This window comes from Mytilus trossulus, chromosome 6 (genome assembly GCF_036588685.1).
Source record: "Mytilus trossulus isolate FHL-02 chromosome 6, PNRI_Mtr1.1.1.hap1, whole genome shotgun sequence".
In the NCBI taxonomy this organism is placed as follows: domain Eukaryota; kingdom Metazoa; phylum Mollusca; class Bivalvia; order Mytilida; family Mytilidae; genus Mytilus; species Mytilus trossulus.
The window spans coordinates 72,979,659-72,997,830 of record NC_086378.1 but is presented as its reverse complement, the minus strand read 5'-3'; the positions used below and the strand labels follow the sequence as shown (position 1 = coordinate 72,997,830).

At 33.1% G+C, this 18,172-nt stretch overlaps 1 protein-coding gene across 1 annotated transcript; it reads left to right on the top strand.

Annotated features, from left to right (window-relative positions):
• The first annotated feature begins 854 nt into the window (after positions 1–854).
• On the top strand, positions 855–8,999 carry LOC134721815 (uncharacterized). The gene is made up of 4 exons (XM_063585052.1): positions 855–988; positions 3,231–3,988; positions 5,858–6,584; positions 7,903–8,999. Exons 2-4 carry the CDS (start codon positions 3,238–3,240, stop codon positions 8,597–8,599), a joined length of 2,175 nt encoding a protein of 724 aa, XP_063441122.1. The 5' UTR covers positions 855–988; positions 3,231–3,237; the 3' UTR covers positions 8,600–8,999.
• The last annotated feature ends 9,173 nt before the right edge of the window (positions 9,000–18,172 follow it).

Sequence of the window (18,172 nt, the reverse complement as noted above, 5' to 3'; positions counted from 1 at the left end):
TACCAGAGTTGTATATATAAAGGGGTCTCATTGGGAGGGGGGTCTGACCCTGGATCCCGTTGTAGGCAAAACTTTCTTTCCTGTATTGAATACATTAAACAAAATAATTTCTTCAAAACAAGGCCACCATTTAGAATATAGAATGCGCATTGAAATCATGAAAACATAATCTTGAAGTTGATCATCACTAGATTTTTTGTTTTTCTACGTCATATTTAGAGTTGTCCCATCGCGTATGTTTCACCTCCAAATATCGGTACTTATTGATTTCTATAATGATCTATAAAAGTATTAACCAAATGTGTTGATCCCAAAATCTGTTCATATTATAATATTGAAGCGGAACTTTGACAATTCTGTGGACATATCTCGAAATATCATATTTTGAAGTAAAAACAAATAGATTTGTTCGATCTACACTCTGAAAAGGAGATACATTGCAGTTGTTTTTCTTTAAAGCTAAATATCAATTGTACTTCAACAAATCCTTTTAAAAAACTGTAAAAGAAGGACCGTGAAGACTATCTTATAACCAAAACCAAAATTCTTTTGGTTGTTAAGCATGTTAAGTTTAAACAGAGACACATAATACATATTATATGTCTCTGGTTTAAACAACAACAAAAATTGTTTTAAATTTTAACAATTTTTAAAACATAATTTTTACATGATTTGAGTGAAACAAATACATCAAAACAAATTGGCAGTTGAAATTTTCCTTTGTATTTACCATGTTTTCATCGAAAATTGGTTGTTGAAATTTTCCTAAGTATAATTACATCGAAGATTATCGTTATTAATTGACACAGCGAGAAAGATAAGCAAACAGTTATCATGTAACCCGCTGGTGTCATACTGTTTCCAGATGTGCGCAACGGGGTAACCCCAGATCATTTTACTCTCCATAATTAGCATTACATTATTGGCAGCGGAAAGAGGCACACGCCATCTTATTCATTTTACAACCGGTGTAATATCAGCGAAGATAGTAAGTTTATTTTCTTAATCAATTTATTTCCTAAATGATATTTTTATTTTAGCTTTAAACTGTATTCAATATTTGGTGTCTGGTTCAATATCATATTGCAAACTATCAAATTAAGATGTCGTACAATATTTCATTGTAATACCCCCTTTTTTTCTGGAAAACTAAAATAAAAAAGGTAAGAATTCAACAATCAATCTGTATTCAGAATCTTTCGCGTTGAATACCGTACCGTATGCTAGTTACCCATTACTTTATTAAAAACGATGTTCATGTAAAAAGATAGGTATATATTTTTAGATTTGGCACACAGTTTGAGTTATTTGCACACGCGTATTCTATTTATAATTACGAGTATGAAATTATATCATGTGCACATAAGCACGCGTGCTTCGACAAGAATCTTAGACGTTTGTTTTTATTCTTATATTGTTTCAGGTCGGATGATAACATTTTACAATTTAATTAAAATATAGACCTCGAATTGCGTTATACATTTTGCACTTCATAACGAAATCCGAGTTCCATATTCAATTAAATTTGATTGAACATTTAATGTCTAAAATTATTTGCATGTTGTGTCATCATAAAATACTTGATCTGTACAAATGAAATATCAACAAATTGATAACAGTGTTTAAATATGTTTACCATTGTCCGTCTGTCCCGAAAATGGGGGAAATTGCTAAACTTTTTCATTTCCGTTCTACATGTTCTACAACTTGAAACCATATTTGCCTCAACCAAATGTTATGATTCTTATATACAATGCTTATTACAAAAAAAAATACACAGATCGATTTTGAATTTCGGTGGCGTCACTTTTACTGTTCTAAAAAAATGACGATTTTTTTTCGTAGCCGTTCTTCGGCTAAAGTTTGTCTCAACAAAATGTTATGAAACTTATACACAAAGCTTATTTCCACTTAAACAATCCAGACCAAACTTGACTTTGGGTGTCTTCACTTTAACCATTTCTAAGTTATGACCTTAATATAAATGGAAAAAAATGATGACATTTCGTTTCCATTCTGTAACTTTAGTTTGCCTCAACCAAATAATAAGAAACTTATACATTTGTATTAATGGTTGCGTCACTTGTCCCGTTCTCTATAGTTATGTGACATGCTTTATGTTTTAGAACAAAGATAGTTACTCCCATTCCACCGTATTACACCAAAAGATCATACACACAGCACACGGAGCTCTTTTGTTTGAAACCTTGAAAGAATATATGATAGACTTATGGAAGCACATTACATAGAAATAAGAACATAATTTTCTTAAATTTAAAAAAATGGTTTATAATTATAACGTGTACAGATTCTAAAACTGTTTAACAAATTTTCATAAGTTATATAAACTATCAATTGTCCATGACGTGACGATCCAGGAATTTTTGTTACGAGGGGCATAAACAAAATATAGCAAGAATCATAGAAGGCGAGGCAACAAGTTTTTTTTTGTTTAGGTTCCTATTCAGAGGAAATATGCTATGGGAAATATGTCAAAGAGACCAACCCGACCAAAGTTCGAGCGGAATTTTTATTGAAATTATGATCATAGAATCATCTTTATTAAAGACAAAAACACATTGACCATTTGAATCGAGAAAAGTATAGACACAGAGAAAGCTATTAGTACTTTCTAAATCACAACAATTGGTATGATTGCCAATGAGACAACTCTCAAAAATAGACCAAACGACACAGATATTAACACTATATCCCGACCGTCATTTTATGTCGAAATAAAAGCTTCTTGCAAGAAATGAACAGGTTTATCCAAAATGTAATTACAAGCCGACATTTTAAATCTATCCAGAAATTGGGAAACCTGGCTTTATATATATTTCTTTTCAAAATCAAAAATTATATAATCAATTTTCGGTCAATAATAAAGCAAGTAATCTGTACTAACCAACCAGTAAAAATTAAATTAAAAGAATAAAGAAGAATTTTACCTTCCTTCACGAACATATTTTAAAACATCGCGTTTATTGTTGGTTCGGCGAAATAACACATAAAAATAGTGAAAGCACATAAGTGACTTTACTAATGTATATAGTGTAACTTAAAAATATGGAATATAACTTTAAAAGAACTAGCGTTCTAGTTCGTTACTGTACTTAGCTATATATTTAAAACCAATATCTACGGGTTTCTGCATCACATCATATCTTCACTTGTTCAGTTTTAAATATACGAATATAACATTGAAATAATTTTCTTCTTATTTCTTTTAGACACAACATGACAGAAACGAGTACGGATACTCCAAAGAACAAAGAAACCGATAAAGTCATAAAGCAGCTCTCAGCTAAAATAAATAAAGAACCAAAGAATGCAGGACATTTTTTAAAAAGAGCGCAGCAATATTTCAAGAAAGAGGAATATGAAAAATGTTTCAATGATGCTAAACATGCTTTAGATCTAGATGAATCCTTGGTTGATGCAGCTGTTCTTGGTGGTGAAGCAGCTACAAAATGTGGGAAGTTCCAGGGAGCACATAGCATCTTTTCTATCGGTTTGAAACAAAACAAAAAAGATGAAAACCTAATACAAGGACTGAAAAAGTTACAAAGAGCAATCGTGAACTCTTACGATACAGAGGACACAACAGAACAGGGATACAATGCCGTGGACCTCTGCACACAGAGTCCGTATCCGGGTGACGACCAATTATTGAATTTAGAGAAAGAGATTCTGGACAGAAGGCATGACATTCGGGAAGTTTCTAGATTACCGAAGAAAGAAATAGATCCAGATCTTAGACAAAGGGCAGCACAAGCCGCAATGGCTGGTCACAAAAGTATGATCGCAGGAAAATTTCCCGATGCTCTGGAAAGTTTTACATATGCAGTGGACATTGAGACAGACAATATCATACTCAGACGTCTCCGAGCTGAGGTATTCTTTATCAACCAGGACCCAGTCAGCGCCATGAAAGATTTAATGCATATACAGAAACCAGAGCGAACAGCTGATGCTTGGAAATTAGGAGGTAATTAGAGTGTATTTCTTTAGCCATTTATGGCATACAAGTTGTCTTTTTACTTAGTTGCATTTTTAGGTTTATTTTCACAATTCATATCGAGTTTACAGTTATACATGTAAAGTAATGCTTTTTACTAAAAGTATCTGTCTCACATTTCTTGAAATAAGTCATATAAGTCGTTGTCAGCTGTACTTTGCAAAGACCTAGCGAATGTATTAAATTCTGGATTGTCGGTGGTTCCTTCTTGGAACTCCAGCTTTCCCAACCTTAACATAAACGAACAAACAAGCATGCAGTAAATTAGAGGTGTTTTTAAAACGTAGTTACTACGGGGCGCCGAATGGGACTCTTGTGGTTTTGTACTCAAAATTCAATTTTGTACGGACAAAAGTGACTTTTGTTCAACAAAAATGAGTTCAGTTTAACAAAATTTGTATCATACTACAAATTTGAAATTTTGTCATACAAAATTATCTATCAGCGGAAAAAAGTCACTTTTGTCATGACAAAATTCATTTTTGTTACACAGACTTGACTTTTGTTACCTAATTTGAAAATTGAGCGACAAAAGTCAATTTTGTATTTAAATTAGTTTAGTTTGGTTTCTGTGAACTAATTTGCATACAAAATCGACTTTTGTTACACAAAATTGACTTTTGTTACACAAAATTGACTTTTGTTACACAAAAATTACTTTTGTTACACAAAAATTACTTTTGTTACACAAAAATTACTTTTGTTACACAAAATTGACTTTTGTTACACAAAATTGACTTTTGTTACACAAAATTGAAAAAATTGACTTTTGTCTCAACAAAATTGACAAAATTGAATTTTGTCTCAACAAAATTAACAAAATTGAATTTTGTCTCAACAAAATTGATTTTTGTCTCACGAAAGTCAATTTTGTCTCACGAAAGTCAATTTTGTCTCATAAAAGTCAATTTTGTTGTTACAAAATTGAATTTTGTCATCACAAAAATGAATTTTGTCGTCACAAAATTGACTTTTGTCTCAACAAAATTGACAAAATTGACTTTTGTGTCAACAAAATTGACAAAATTGACAAAATTGACTTTTGTCTCAACAAAATTAACAAAATTGACTTTTGTCTCAACAAAATTTACAAAATTGACTTTTGTCTCAACAAAATTAACAAAATTGACTTTTGTCTCAACAAAAATGACAAAATTGAATTTTGTCTCAACAAAAATGACAAAATTGAATTTTGTCTCACAAAAGTTAATTTTGTTTCACAAAAGTCAATTTTGTCTCACAAAATTGAATCTTACCGTACACAATTGACTTTTGTGATTTAATTTCCATATCAGGTAACAAAAGTCAATTTTGTATGCAAATATGTTTATATTTGCATACCTTTAAGACAAAATTGACTTTTGTCATGACAAATATGAATTTTGTCTACAAAAATGAATTTTGTCATGACAAAAATGAATTTTGTCTACACAAATGAATTTTGTCATCACAAAATTGAAGTTCTCACAAAACAAGTCTGTAGCACATAGTTTTGTAAGACAAAAATGATTTTGTTATGACAGAATTGAATTTTGTACAAAACCACAAGAGTCCCATTCGGCGCCCCGTAGTTACAACTCGAAGCCATAAATCAGTAAGGTAGATTAAAATCGGTACATTTTACTGTCATTAAGTATACCACTTTGGACATATTACCAGTGATGGATAGTTTATTATCAGTCTAGTTGTCAATATATTTTGCAATTTATCTAATATTTTAAATTGACCATTTTCGGCAACTTGTGCATTCATAAATGTTGTAGGCATTCCGAACTAATGATGCTCCTGATAAAGGAAAATCAAGTTAATTGCAAACGTAAATATTCTTTTCTATTGCAGGAAAACTACTAATGGAGTTCAAACTTCCGGTGTTGGCTGAATTTTGGCTGAGAAAAGCATCTGAGCTGGCGAAAAGTAAAGACGAAGAAACCGCCATTTGTTTTCAGAAAGTGCGAGCTCATCGTTTGTATGACCCTTTGACCAAAGACATGCCAGTCACTGTGGATTTTACAATGTATGGAAAAGCAGTATTTGCTGTCAAAGATATTAAAGCAGGTGACATTGTATTTTCGGATGCTCCAATTGTAACGACGCCATACGTAGCAGACGACAAAAAGCAGGTTGTGAAAGGCTGCAACCACTGTGGTACGTCACTAATGACTGCACGTGACTATTTCAAAGAAAAACTGGACAATATGGATGCAACAGCAAAAGAAGTCGTTGAAAATAATTGGCCCGTAACCAAACCAGTCGTCTGTTCAGAATGTAAACTTGTTACATATTGCAGCAATATTTGTAAAAATACAGCTTGGGAAAGGCACCACGAACTGCTTTGCCCTTCAAGATCGAAAGCAACAAAGAAGTTATATGACATCGACCAAAACAAGGGATGGGGAACTGATGTAGATGGAACATGGAAAGAATTGTGGTCTGGGCACTTTTCCGCGTACATATTGGCCAAGATCTGGGCAAACATTGCAGCAGACGTCAAATTGTGGATGAAACAGGATGGAAAGGATGTACCAGAAATGATGCACTGGGCTAAAGCCAAAGCTCCCTTCAGGAAGTAAGTAAATAGTATGTGTAATGACAACCAAATCAATATGCTCTATTATAATTGGGGGGGGGGGGGCGAAATGTTTCAGAAATCAAAACTTAATGTATTAAAAATACATTAACAAAATATTTGTCTCTGAAACACATAATATATTACACCAGTTGTAGATTTAAAATCATCGATGAAAAACCGCATTGATTGGTTCCATCAACAAACGAAATATATCATTGTCCTGATATAAGACTAAGAGGAGATTTGAAGTCTACTTGACGTGAATTTCGGTATAAAAATTGCTATATGTATCAGTCGTGTTCATCACTTTTTAATGAGAAGAAAATATTATTTTATATGAGTTGAGACTTTAATCAAAATGGATACATATCGGAGACAATGTATTTCTAAATCATTATATGCCATTGAACTGGCGAAGAACTGTAAAACTCATAAAACCCAATACATTTACTATAGTAGCATATACGGTTGCGCGATTATTTTTCATATAAAAAAAACAATTGAAAAAAGAACATGTGATATGATTACAGATTGTCAATGAAACAAAGAATACAACAATTATAGGTCACCGTACGGTCTTCAAAAATGAGAAAAGCTCATACCGCAAAGTCAGATATGAAAGGCCCGAAAAGGACAAATGTAAAATAATTCAAACGAAAAAACTATAACGGCCTAATTCATATACAAAAAATAAGCAACACATCAACATGCATGTAACTTTGTATCTATATACTGCAATTTTAACTCGTTGCCTTCTCAGTAGAAGATCGGGAAGGAGACGAGAAATTTCACATTATCAAATAAATAAATTTGGTGTATTTACTGTCTTCTGATTGGTTAAAATTATTAGTTTTATTTTCAATGTTGTCAATTTTTATGGCGACACGCCCACTCTGACGTTGTGTATTCGTACGCCAACATGTGTGTACGTTGTTATTGTTAATATAAACAATATAAAAAGTTCTTTGAGCCTTATTTTTGAAGAAAATTTATTTATAATGAATGGCAATAACTTATTTTGATTTTATTGAACCATAAAACTAATTTTTGACTCCTCACATTTTACATAATCCGCTTCGCGGATTATTCAATGTGAAGAGTCAAAAATTAGTTTTATGGTTCAATAAATTCAAAATAGATAATAGCCATTCATTAAATGGTTTCTAGAATTATGTAAAACCATTTCCTGTTTCGCGTTATATCGGTGCGTAACAGCAACACTTTAGAACTGCAATATCGAGAACGGCAGCAAAACAAACAAAATGCTTAATATACTATGTAGCAGTGTAACTGTGTTATATTTACATTTTTCCAGGTTCATTGCATTTGGAGTTGGTTCAGCTGCCAAAGATATGCCTTACGTATTAAAGATAATGAACGACATATTTCGTGACTGTGGAGACGGAATAAAGATGGACATAACAGAACAAGAATTAAATGGCAGGTATTACCAAGCTGCCTGCAATCTTCAGATTTATTCAGATCCCGTCACACCGTATCACAAATTCTATGACAATCTATCAAATTTTAATCCTGAAGATCCGAAGGCGTTATCGATTTTGAAATATCTGGACGACAAAATTCCGAGTGCGTCGTTCTCGGGAATGTTTCCACTGCACGCATGTCTAAATCACTCATGTATGAACAATGTGGAAGTTAGCGATGGCGAAGTAAACGGAGTTCCAGGTGTGTCCGTCAGAGCTAAAACTGATATCAAAGAAGGCGAGGAACTGACAACAACTTACATTGATACTACCATGCCAAGAAGACTAAGACGTGCTTGGATGTACAAATCATTCAATTTCTGGTGTCAATGTCCACGTTGTCAGTTCGAGGGAGACGATGCGTACTCCTGTACAAATTGTAAGAAGAGAGCAGGCGATGCACCTTTTAAAGGGTGTGGTAAATGTCACCGTGGATGGTACTGTTCTTCAGAATGTCAGAAGATAAACTGGAAGGAAGGACACAAATTAGTTTGTGGTGTGGCTCATTCCAAAGCAGATTATAGTTGATACCAATCATATCACACATTTCATATGCATGGAACGTCTGGTGACTACAAATGTAACTGCCTTTTTCTTGACATTGTAAGGTGTTTCAACAAAATGTTAATCATGTGTATTGTCAAGTTAAGAATCAGTAAAGGTACTATTAAATTTTGTGGAAAAGGAAGAATAACATATACCAAGGCGTGTATCATTTCAAGAATGAAAGGTTTACGCGTGCAATCTGAGAACACTATATGTTATAGTAGTCTCAGGTGCAATGAAGGAACATATATAAATTATTTCTGTATATTCGTATTATTTATGGTTGATTTTGTGTTTGTTTCTACGTAAGGACATATTAAATATGACTTATGTTCTCATTTTTGTTTGTTTTGAGTTTACCATTAAACATATACTTATTAAACTGAAAGTCTTTTGTCTGATTTTCGTATAATTTTTAGTTTTTCGAAACTTACAGTATAGCCAGTTACTACCAAACTCGAGAAAAATAAGCCAATTAATAATATCAATACTATTTGTTAAGCATAGATAACATATTATAGTATAGGCAGCATCTTGTACAGGATCATTGTGGTTGCATACCTATTGTGACGTCTCATTGCATGCTTGTTGGGAGATTCATTTTAATTACGAATACTTTAGTTTTAAACGGTTTCAAGGCATATAACATTTGTAAAAAAAAAAAAAAGGAAAGGCTATCAATTTGTTTACAAAGTCACGCAATTAAGGTAGCACAATACAAAGATACAACTGAGATGTATTATTTGATAATAATCACAGATATCATATACATGTAATTTTATATAAAAACGACGAGTACTTTGTCAATACAGGACACTTCACTCTAATTATAATCAAACATGCAATGAATTTATTTTGAAGTGAAAGTGTCATATATATATGATAACGTTTCGCTTGCATAAATAGAGTAATTTAAGGTCAAAGACACAAGTTAAAGTCCTGTGAAAATGATTAAATTAATGACTTAACATATAATTTATTGATAAAGCCCTTTACGTGAAATGTATATACTAGTATTAAGCAGATGATATTGAGGAATTACACGTTTGACGTTGTGAGAGATACATACAAATCTTATAACTATATATCTACAAATCACCAATTGTTATACATTGAGAATAAATAATACAGAGACAACCTAAGGTCACCCCAAAGCTAAGGTGACTGGGGGAAACGAAATATGGTCGCCTCGTCTTCTCCCGACCGGCAGTAAAACGCTTGCCAATTGCCATTTGGCTGTGCGAGATGTATCAAGTTTGAAGCCACGTCCGGTCATAATGGGGACGTTAAATTCGATGTCTGTTTTAAAGAGCATGCCACTCTATTTGCACGTTAAGAATCCTTCCAAAAAAACTCTTTGAGGGGTCCACAGGTGGTATGTTGAAAGGCAAAATTTCTGTCCCTATATAGTAATGGATATACCCTAATTTCCTAGTGGCAGTCCAAATTTCCCCGACCAGCATCCCAAAAGGCCTCTATTACTACGGCCTACCTATTGTATTTATTGTTAACTTGTTTACGCCCTGAACATGCATGAAACATTTGCCACTGGACGTTAAGCAACCAACAATTAATCAACATTGCCAGGCACTAACCCGGCGTGCACAATATATAAGAAAGGATTTAAACATCGATCCATGCATATTATTTAGTATCAACAATTGACCAGTTCACGACTTGGAAAGGGTAAAACATATGCGACACGGATAACCATGTTTCATGAGTACTCAATCGTCAATTAAAAGTTGAAAAGAACAAGAGACAAAAAGAATAAAAAACGATAAGACCACTAAGTTGACTAACAGTCTACAAAGAAACAACATTAACCCAATGGATAACCCGAGGTGAAAAACCTGGCGTTTCAGAATGATATAGTTTTAAAACGTGTCTTTCAAATTGTAGAAAATTAGACAAAGTCCTAAAAATGAAAGCTTTGATAATAATTTTGTTAAGATATTCCTTATACTGTTTATTTCCATAGTAAGTATATTTTAGTACTTAAAATAGGTCTAAATTATTAAAAGTTTTTATCAGTTTAATGTTTTGAAATCTATGCACGTCCATTATCACTGAACTAGTACACACTTTTATTTATCTATTTAGGGGCCAGCTGAGGACAACTTTCGGGTGTGGGACTTTCTCCCTACGTTGTTGACCTTCTGCTTTTTGGCCGGGTTGATGCCTCTTTGACATATTCCCCATTTCCATTCTCAATTTTGGTTGAAAAATGGTTAATATTTTTTCAATAATAAAGTTGAAAACAAAACATGTGCATCGACGTAGAATATACGTTCAGTGAGGGAGCTGAACGAACATCACTATATAAAGAGATACATACAGGTGATTTAACGGAGCCAACTTAATGAATGAATGAATGAATGAATACTTTATTTGCAAGAAGCATATACATGCTATGGCAAACGAAAATATATACAATATATGACAAACAAAAGACAGCAGAGAACAGTAGTTACAGAGTATACAATAATATTATGACAATATATGTGATATAATTTTCCAAGCTGCATTTAAATAGTTACATAGTTTTACTGTCAGAGATTTTGAATGAGCTTGTCATAAATTATCTAACTTGTGCCGATTTGGCCAAGAACAGTAGAATAAAGGTAACAATTCTATACGCACAGATCTATACGCTGGACATGATAAAACAAAATGATACTCGTCCTCTAAAACATTCATATTACAACACATACAAATTCTGTTTTCTCTTTGAGTATTTAGATAACGACCAACTTCAACAGTTAGTCTAAGTGTGCCGCTACGTAGTTTTGTTAATATAGATACATTACAATGAAAATCTAAGTATTTTTCAAAACCAATTTCTAGTTTATATCGTTTATAAATACAAAGTTTATTACATTCTTCTAAAAGAGGGACGAAAGACACCAAAGGGACAGTCAAACTCGTAAATCTAAAACAAACTGACAACGCCATGGCTAAAAATGAAAAAGACAAACAGAAAAACAATAGTACAAATGACACAACATAGAAAACATAAGAATAAACAACACGAACCCCACCAAAAACTAGGGGTGATCTCAGGTGCTCCGGAAGGGTAAGCAGATCCTGCTCCACATGCGGCACCCGATGTGTTGCTTATGTGATTACAAATCCGGTAAATAGTCTAATTCGGTAGGTCAAATTCATGAAAGGGAAGGGGATTGTAGCTACGACGTAAGGAACATATCCGATATCATTTGTGAAACGGTTATTCCATAACGGTCAACCAACTCGTGATGGCGTCCGTAAAATTTACGAAGGGATGATTTCAACTTCACCATTTGGAACTCTTGGTTTAATAGCTTCCTTGTGAGCAGTAACCCTCTATCAAGAAAATCATGATAGGAAATGCAAGCACGGGAATATCGTATCAATTGGGAGATATATACCCCGTATGCAGGTGCTGCTGGAATGTTGCTACTTAGAAATGGAAAGTTCACAATTGGAAAGCTGAAATCATCTCTTTTGTCGTAAAGTTTTGTCTTCAACCGACCCTCATTGTCAATTTCTAGATGTAAGTCAAGATATGAAGCCGACTTAACTGTATCTGTAGTATCCTTTATCTCCAATTCGATGGGATAGATGCGATCCACATAGTCACCAAATTTTGAATTGTTTAGTGAAAGAACGTCATCTATATAGCGGAAAGTAGAGTTAAAGGATATTGCTAACTTCTTATCTTTCTTCCTAAGAAGTTCCTGCATGAAGTCAGCCTCATAATAATAAAGAAACAAGTCAGCAAGTAGAGGGGCACAGTTTGTTCCCATTGGGATGCCGACAGTCTGTTGAAAAACACGTCCTCCGAACGTAACAAATATGTTGTCAATCAAGAAATCAAGCATCTTGATAATATCGGTTTCAGAGAATTTTTTGTTTGAATCAGAATGGTTCTTTACAAAGTATGATTTATCCCTCCCTAAGACAAGATACTTGTATCTACGTTGGCCATTCTTTTTTATGAAGCAAAGTAATACCAACTCTTTTAATTTGTCTTTTAGTTTGGAATGTGGAATACTTGTGTAAAGAGTAGAAAAGTCTAATGTTTTAATACTGTTACAAGATGAAAGAGAGTTAGATTGTATGTACTCTAGCTGTATTCTAGCTTTGTAAAAAATGATCTTTAATACGTGTTTTTATACAATCAAATGATAATTTACTAGTACAAAATGTATCTTGTGAAATCCATACATCATAAAATCCAAGGTTACATAACATTTTTTTTTACATTAGACGCCCAATTTATTTTACCATTATTTGCATCTTTGTACAAAAGTTTATAAACTTCATATACAATATGAGGTTTATTTGTTACAATATGAATCCAATATTTCAGGATTTTAAATTTTCTCAAAATATGCAATGGCAAGTGCCCAAGTTCACCATATAAAAAATTTGTAGGGACTTTTTTACCAAGTTTCAAAATAAATCTACAAAATCTATATCACCAGCACGATAAAAAACCCATATTTCAGACCCATAACTTAAAACGGATCCAACCATACTATCAAATAGAAAAATTTGTTGTTCAGTAGTCACATATATTTGTTTCAATGAATTTATTAGTGAAGATAAAGCTCTTGATCCTTGTTGAGATAAACGCTTTTGAGTTTGTAAAAAATTTTCCATTATAGTGGAGCAATACACCGAGCTATACATAGGAGTTCACAATTTCTAATTCTCTGTCGTTGTAATAAAAACGGTTTACCGCCGGCCTCCATCCATTTCGAAAAACAACAACTTTTGTCTTCTCTGTGTTTACTTCTATGTTCCATTTATTACAATATAGTAGTAATTTATTCAGTAAATGTTGCAACACATTCGTTGATTTTCCAAAAAGTACAGTATAATCAGCAAATAAGATCAAATATATTAAAAATCCATTTAGAGACACGATGTCTTTATCTGTTTCAACGGAAATATCTTGAATAATGTCGTTAATAAAAAACAAAAACAGCAAAGGCGATAAAGGTTCCCCTTGTTTCACACCAAGAAAATTGTCAAACGCATCCGACAGCACTCCTCCAGATCGTACACGAAGACGCACTGAAAATTATAAAGTTTTAATAATAGAAACAAATTTGTTACTAATGCCATTATTTAGTAGTTTATATATCAAAATTCTTCTGTGTAGCTTATCAAAAGCCTTGCGAAAGTCCACGAAGGCACAAAAAAGCTGAAGCTTTTGTACTAAAACATGTGATATAATTCCATGCAGTGTGAAAATGGCATCAACAGTTGAACGACCAGGACGAAATCCAAACTGATTGTCTATTAATTTCCCTTCGTCTTCCGACCACGACAGCAAACGTTCCGTTAATATGCTAGTAAATATCTTAGAAAGAATGCTCACCAATACAATCGGTCTGAAATTGTTAGGGTCCGACAAATAACCGCTTTTGGGTACAGGGATAACTATACATTCGGTCCAATTATCTGGATATATTCCATTGTCAAACATAGAGTTGAAAAGAATTTTAAAAATATTCGCAAAGAAAAGAGGATTCGCAGCTAACATTTCACCAATTATATCATCGTTTCCCGAACTTTTGCCAGTTTTAAGTTTCTGTATAGCTTTTATAATTTCATCTTCTGAAATTTCTGAATCGAGAATTTCAATACTTATTTCACCAAAGTCGGTATTGTTTAATAAATGTAAAACTTCATCACAAAGTTCTGGTGGGTTCGATCCCAAAATATTTTCGAAATAGTTCAACATCTCATTATTTTCAACTAAACATTTTGATCTGTTTTTCGGTTTTACAGCGGACCAAAACTTTCTAGGTTCCCTTTTTGCAATATTACAAAGTTCGATTCCTTTTCTATTTTTGAAGTTAAACTGTGCATTACGTTTGACTTTATTAAATTTGTTTCTAGTTGTTATATATGAATGTCTATTTGTATCTGTCGGATGGCGCATATAAAAATTTCTCGCAGTGTGAAATTCTATTCGTGAATTTGCGCATTTCTCGTTAAACCATTCGTTATTTGGTCGTTTAACATAGATATCGTCTCGAGATAAAACAGAGTGTCCAAAAACTTTATATGCACTTTCATAGATAGTTCGGGTTATCTCCTTCACTACGTTATTAATATCAATTTCGGAAGATATATCCTTCACCAAACTCAAGAGGCTGTCACGATGAGACTGTAAAATTTGAATATACTCATCGCACTTATTGTTGTCCCATTTAATGAATTTATGGACTCGGGGGAGGTTTTGTTGACGAATAACAGATAAGTCTAGTTCGAAGTAAACAGGCATGTGATCAGAAAATTCGTTCATAGGTAGCACTTTAAATATCATTGATTAATCTACATTCGCTCGGGGGCACTAGTAGGTAGTCATTTACACTTCTTCCTTTGGCTGTACAGAACGTAAAATTACCATGTTTGTCATTACAAAGCCTGCCATTGGCTACAACTAAACCCGTGTTAAAACACATTTGTAATAGTTTACGGCCAAATGCATTAACTGTTTTGTCCATTGAACTTCTGTCAGAAATAATGGGGTTTACAACGTGCTCAACACTTTCGACATATTTATCTAGATCTAAAAAATCACTTAATTCACCTATGCGGCTATTTAAATCTCCACATACCAAAACAATACCTTTATCACTATAGTTATTTACAATACTTTCAATAATATCGTGAAAATCTATATCACATAATTGGTAATAATTAGATCTTCCGTGTGGTACATAAGAAAAACAAATAAAAATATCGTTATCAGTATCAAAGAAACTATGGTCAAGTTTTAACAGAATAATACCATCATTTAATTATTTTTCAACAATAATACCGTTACATAAAAAACTCTTACAAAAAACAGCAACACCTCCTTCATGATAAACAACCAATCAATTGAAAGTAAGTCCAATGGCCAATACACAGTGGGCCAATATAACATGTATATTAGGATCACGGGTGTCATTCGGTTTATCGAGAGAAATGGGCGTGAAAGAATATCTAACGGCGGTCAAGTATTGAGAGACGATCGTGAAAGTTCTGGTAACGGATCGTGAAAGACATTTAATCGAGAAGACATATGAAAGGTCAGTAAATATTCTAATTTAATTAATTACACAGACACATTTACGATAAAATAAAACTGTCTGTCAAAATGGTTCAACATTATGATCAGTATGTCAGAATATCCAGTTTCAAAAGAACACAGTTATTACAAAACGACAAAAGGCAGATTGCTTCTCGACATTTCAATGACATAAAAAATGTAAACAAACACGATTTTTTCAAAAATTCGACTTGATAAACTACGTTTATCAAAAATAAGGGCATTGCATTTGAATTAATTAAACGGTTCTCATAGTTATTTTGTATAAATATAATCTGAAACTTGGTAGATAAAGAACTATTCACACAAAATTGATTTTTTGGATCGTGAAAGATCACGTACCGCATTTTTGAAGATCGTGAAAAGGATCGTGAAAGATCTGATGCTACGAAGACGTTCAAATTATTCTTCCTTTATATGATTATTGATTTTTGTTATTGGTATTGAGACAGGCTAGATAGGTCAATATCCTCCATAGGTTTAAGCATTTCAAAGTATTAATATTTTCAGAAAATGAAAGAAAAAGAAATTACAATTACGGCAATAAGAAAAGACAGTGGGTGACAAAACGCCGAAAAAACAATCCAGTGAAGGTGAGCCAATGGAAGATGATGAAGATGCAGATATTGTTACAGAAGCAACACACATATATTGTAAAGATGATGTGGAAATGAATGAGATAGTAAAGTTATTACCAATTGTTATCATTGGTAAAATGTTTGTTTTATGTTTTATGTTGTTTGGCCATTTGAATATATACATGTATGCAATAGCGACAAGGTGTTTCGTGTATGGTTTACATGTCTGTCTGCATGTTTCTTATATGACCATGATGATTTCCATTGTGTTTGATTTATTAAATGATAGAAAGATGTCTATGTCTGGCTGTCGGTCAGAGTTCATATACTTTTGACCTTATGTTTCGAACTAATTGGCTAAATAAAGGCAACAGTAGTATACCGCTGTTCAAAACTCATAAATCCAGGGACAAAAAACAAAATCGGGGTATCAAATTAAACCGAGGGAAACGCATTAAATATAAGAGGAGAACAACGACATAACACCGAAACGTAACACACACAGAAACGGACCAAGCATCAGACAAAACACCACGAGAATAACAAATATAACATGAAAACCAAATACATGAATTTGGGATAGACAAGTACCGTGCCACGTCTTATCTCAATATCTAAAAAATAAGAAAAAACACAAACGACTCAACGTTAAAATGCAACACACACATAAACGAACAATAATTTAACAATGGCCACCTTCCTGACTTGGTACAGGACACTTTTAAAGGGGAATAAAAGTGGTGGGTTGAACCTGGTTTTGTGGCATGCCAAACTCGCACTTTAATGGCAAAGTTAAATATAATTTTGAAATGACAACACAACATTACAGGACTACAATAAATAGGAGAACATATTAGACAAAGAAACACATGATTAATAGATAACAAAAAGCATCAGGTCTAAAATTCAATACGCCAAAAACGCGCCTCGTCCACACAAGACTTACCAATGACGCCCAGATATAAAAGATCGAAATGAAAAAAAGTACAAAGTTGTACAACACTGAAGATCGAAAGTTGAAAAAGGTTGTGCCAAATACGGCATTGTTTTCATTCTTGGGATACATAAAGGCAACAGTAGTATACCGCAGTTCAAAACTCATAAATCCATGGAAAAAAAAAATAGTTCGGGGTTACAAACTAAAACCGAGGGAAACGCATTAAATAAAAGAGAACAACGACTCAACACCGAAACGGACCAAGCAACAGACAAAACACCACGAGAATAACAAATATAACATCAAAACCAAATACATGAATTTGGGATAGACAAGTACCGTGCCACATCTTATCTCAATATCTCTAAAATAAGAGAAAACACAAACGACTCAACGTTAAAATGCAACACACACAGAAACGAACTATATTATAACAATGGCCATCTTCCTGACTTGGTACAGGACACTTTTAAAGGATAACTTTTACATTTGCCAGTTTCTAAGGCACTGTAAGGATCGGAACACATTTATTTGGTGTACGGGATATTTGTAGAGATCTGTATGGCATGGTTCATCTGACCTTGACCTTTTTTTTATTATCAAAAATGAAACATTGATAATCTTAAGCGCATTTGACACTTCTAGTAAAACCCTTGATATTATAGACGTTCAACAAATATACTATCATAAGTAAAGCAAACAAGACATTACAGCATTTGCGCTTTGGTATTCTATAATATGTACTATATAGTTAAATTTGATCCTTTTCTGCGTTGTTTATAAAGAACTTAAAAAGTTCTGTTTCACAAAATGTTGCTTATCGTTCAATCCAAAATTACACATGAAATGTGCTGTTTTTGCTATGATTTTTTGTTTGATGGATAACATTTTGGTTATTATTAGCTAACTAGTGTCAGTGTGCCTGAAGTGCACTAGACCGATTA

What these genes read in the sequence shown, in the direction of transcription:
- LOC134721815 (XM_063585052.1), top strand. Translation starts at nt 3,238, where the DNA reads ATGACAGAAACGAGTACGGATACTCCAAAGAACAAAGAAACCGATAAA. An exon ending in TGATGCTTGGAAATTAGGAG is followed by an intron (nt 3,989 to 5,857) that starts GTAATTAGAGTG and finishes TTTCTATTGCAG; the next exon opens with GAAAACTACTAATGGAGTTC. An exon ending in GCCAAAGCTCCCTTCAGGAA is followed by an intron (nt 6,585 to 7,902) that starts GTAAGTAAATAG and finishes ACATTTTTCCAG; the next exon opens with GTTCATTGCATTTGGAGTTG.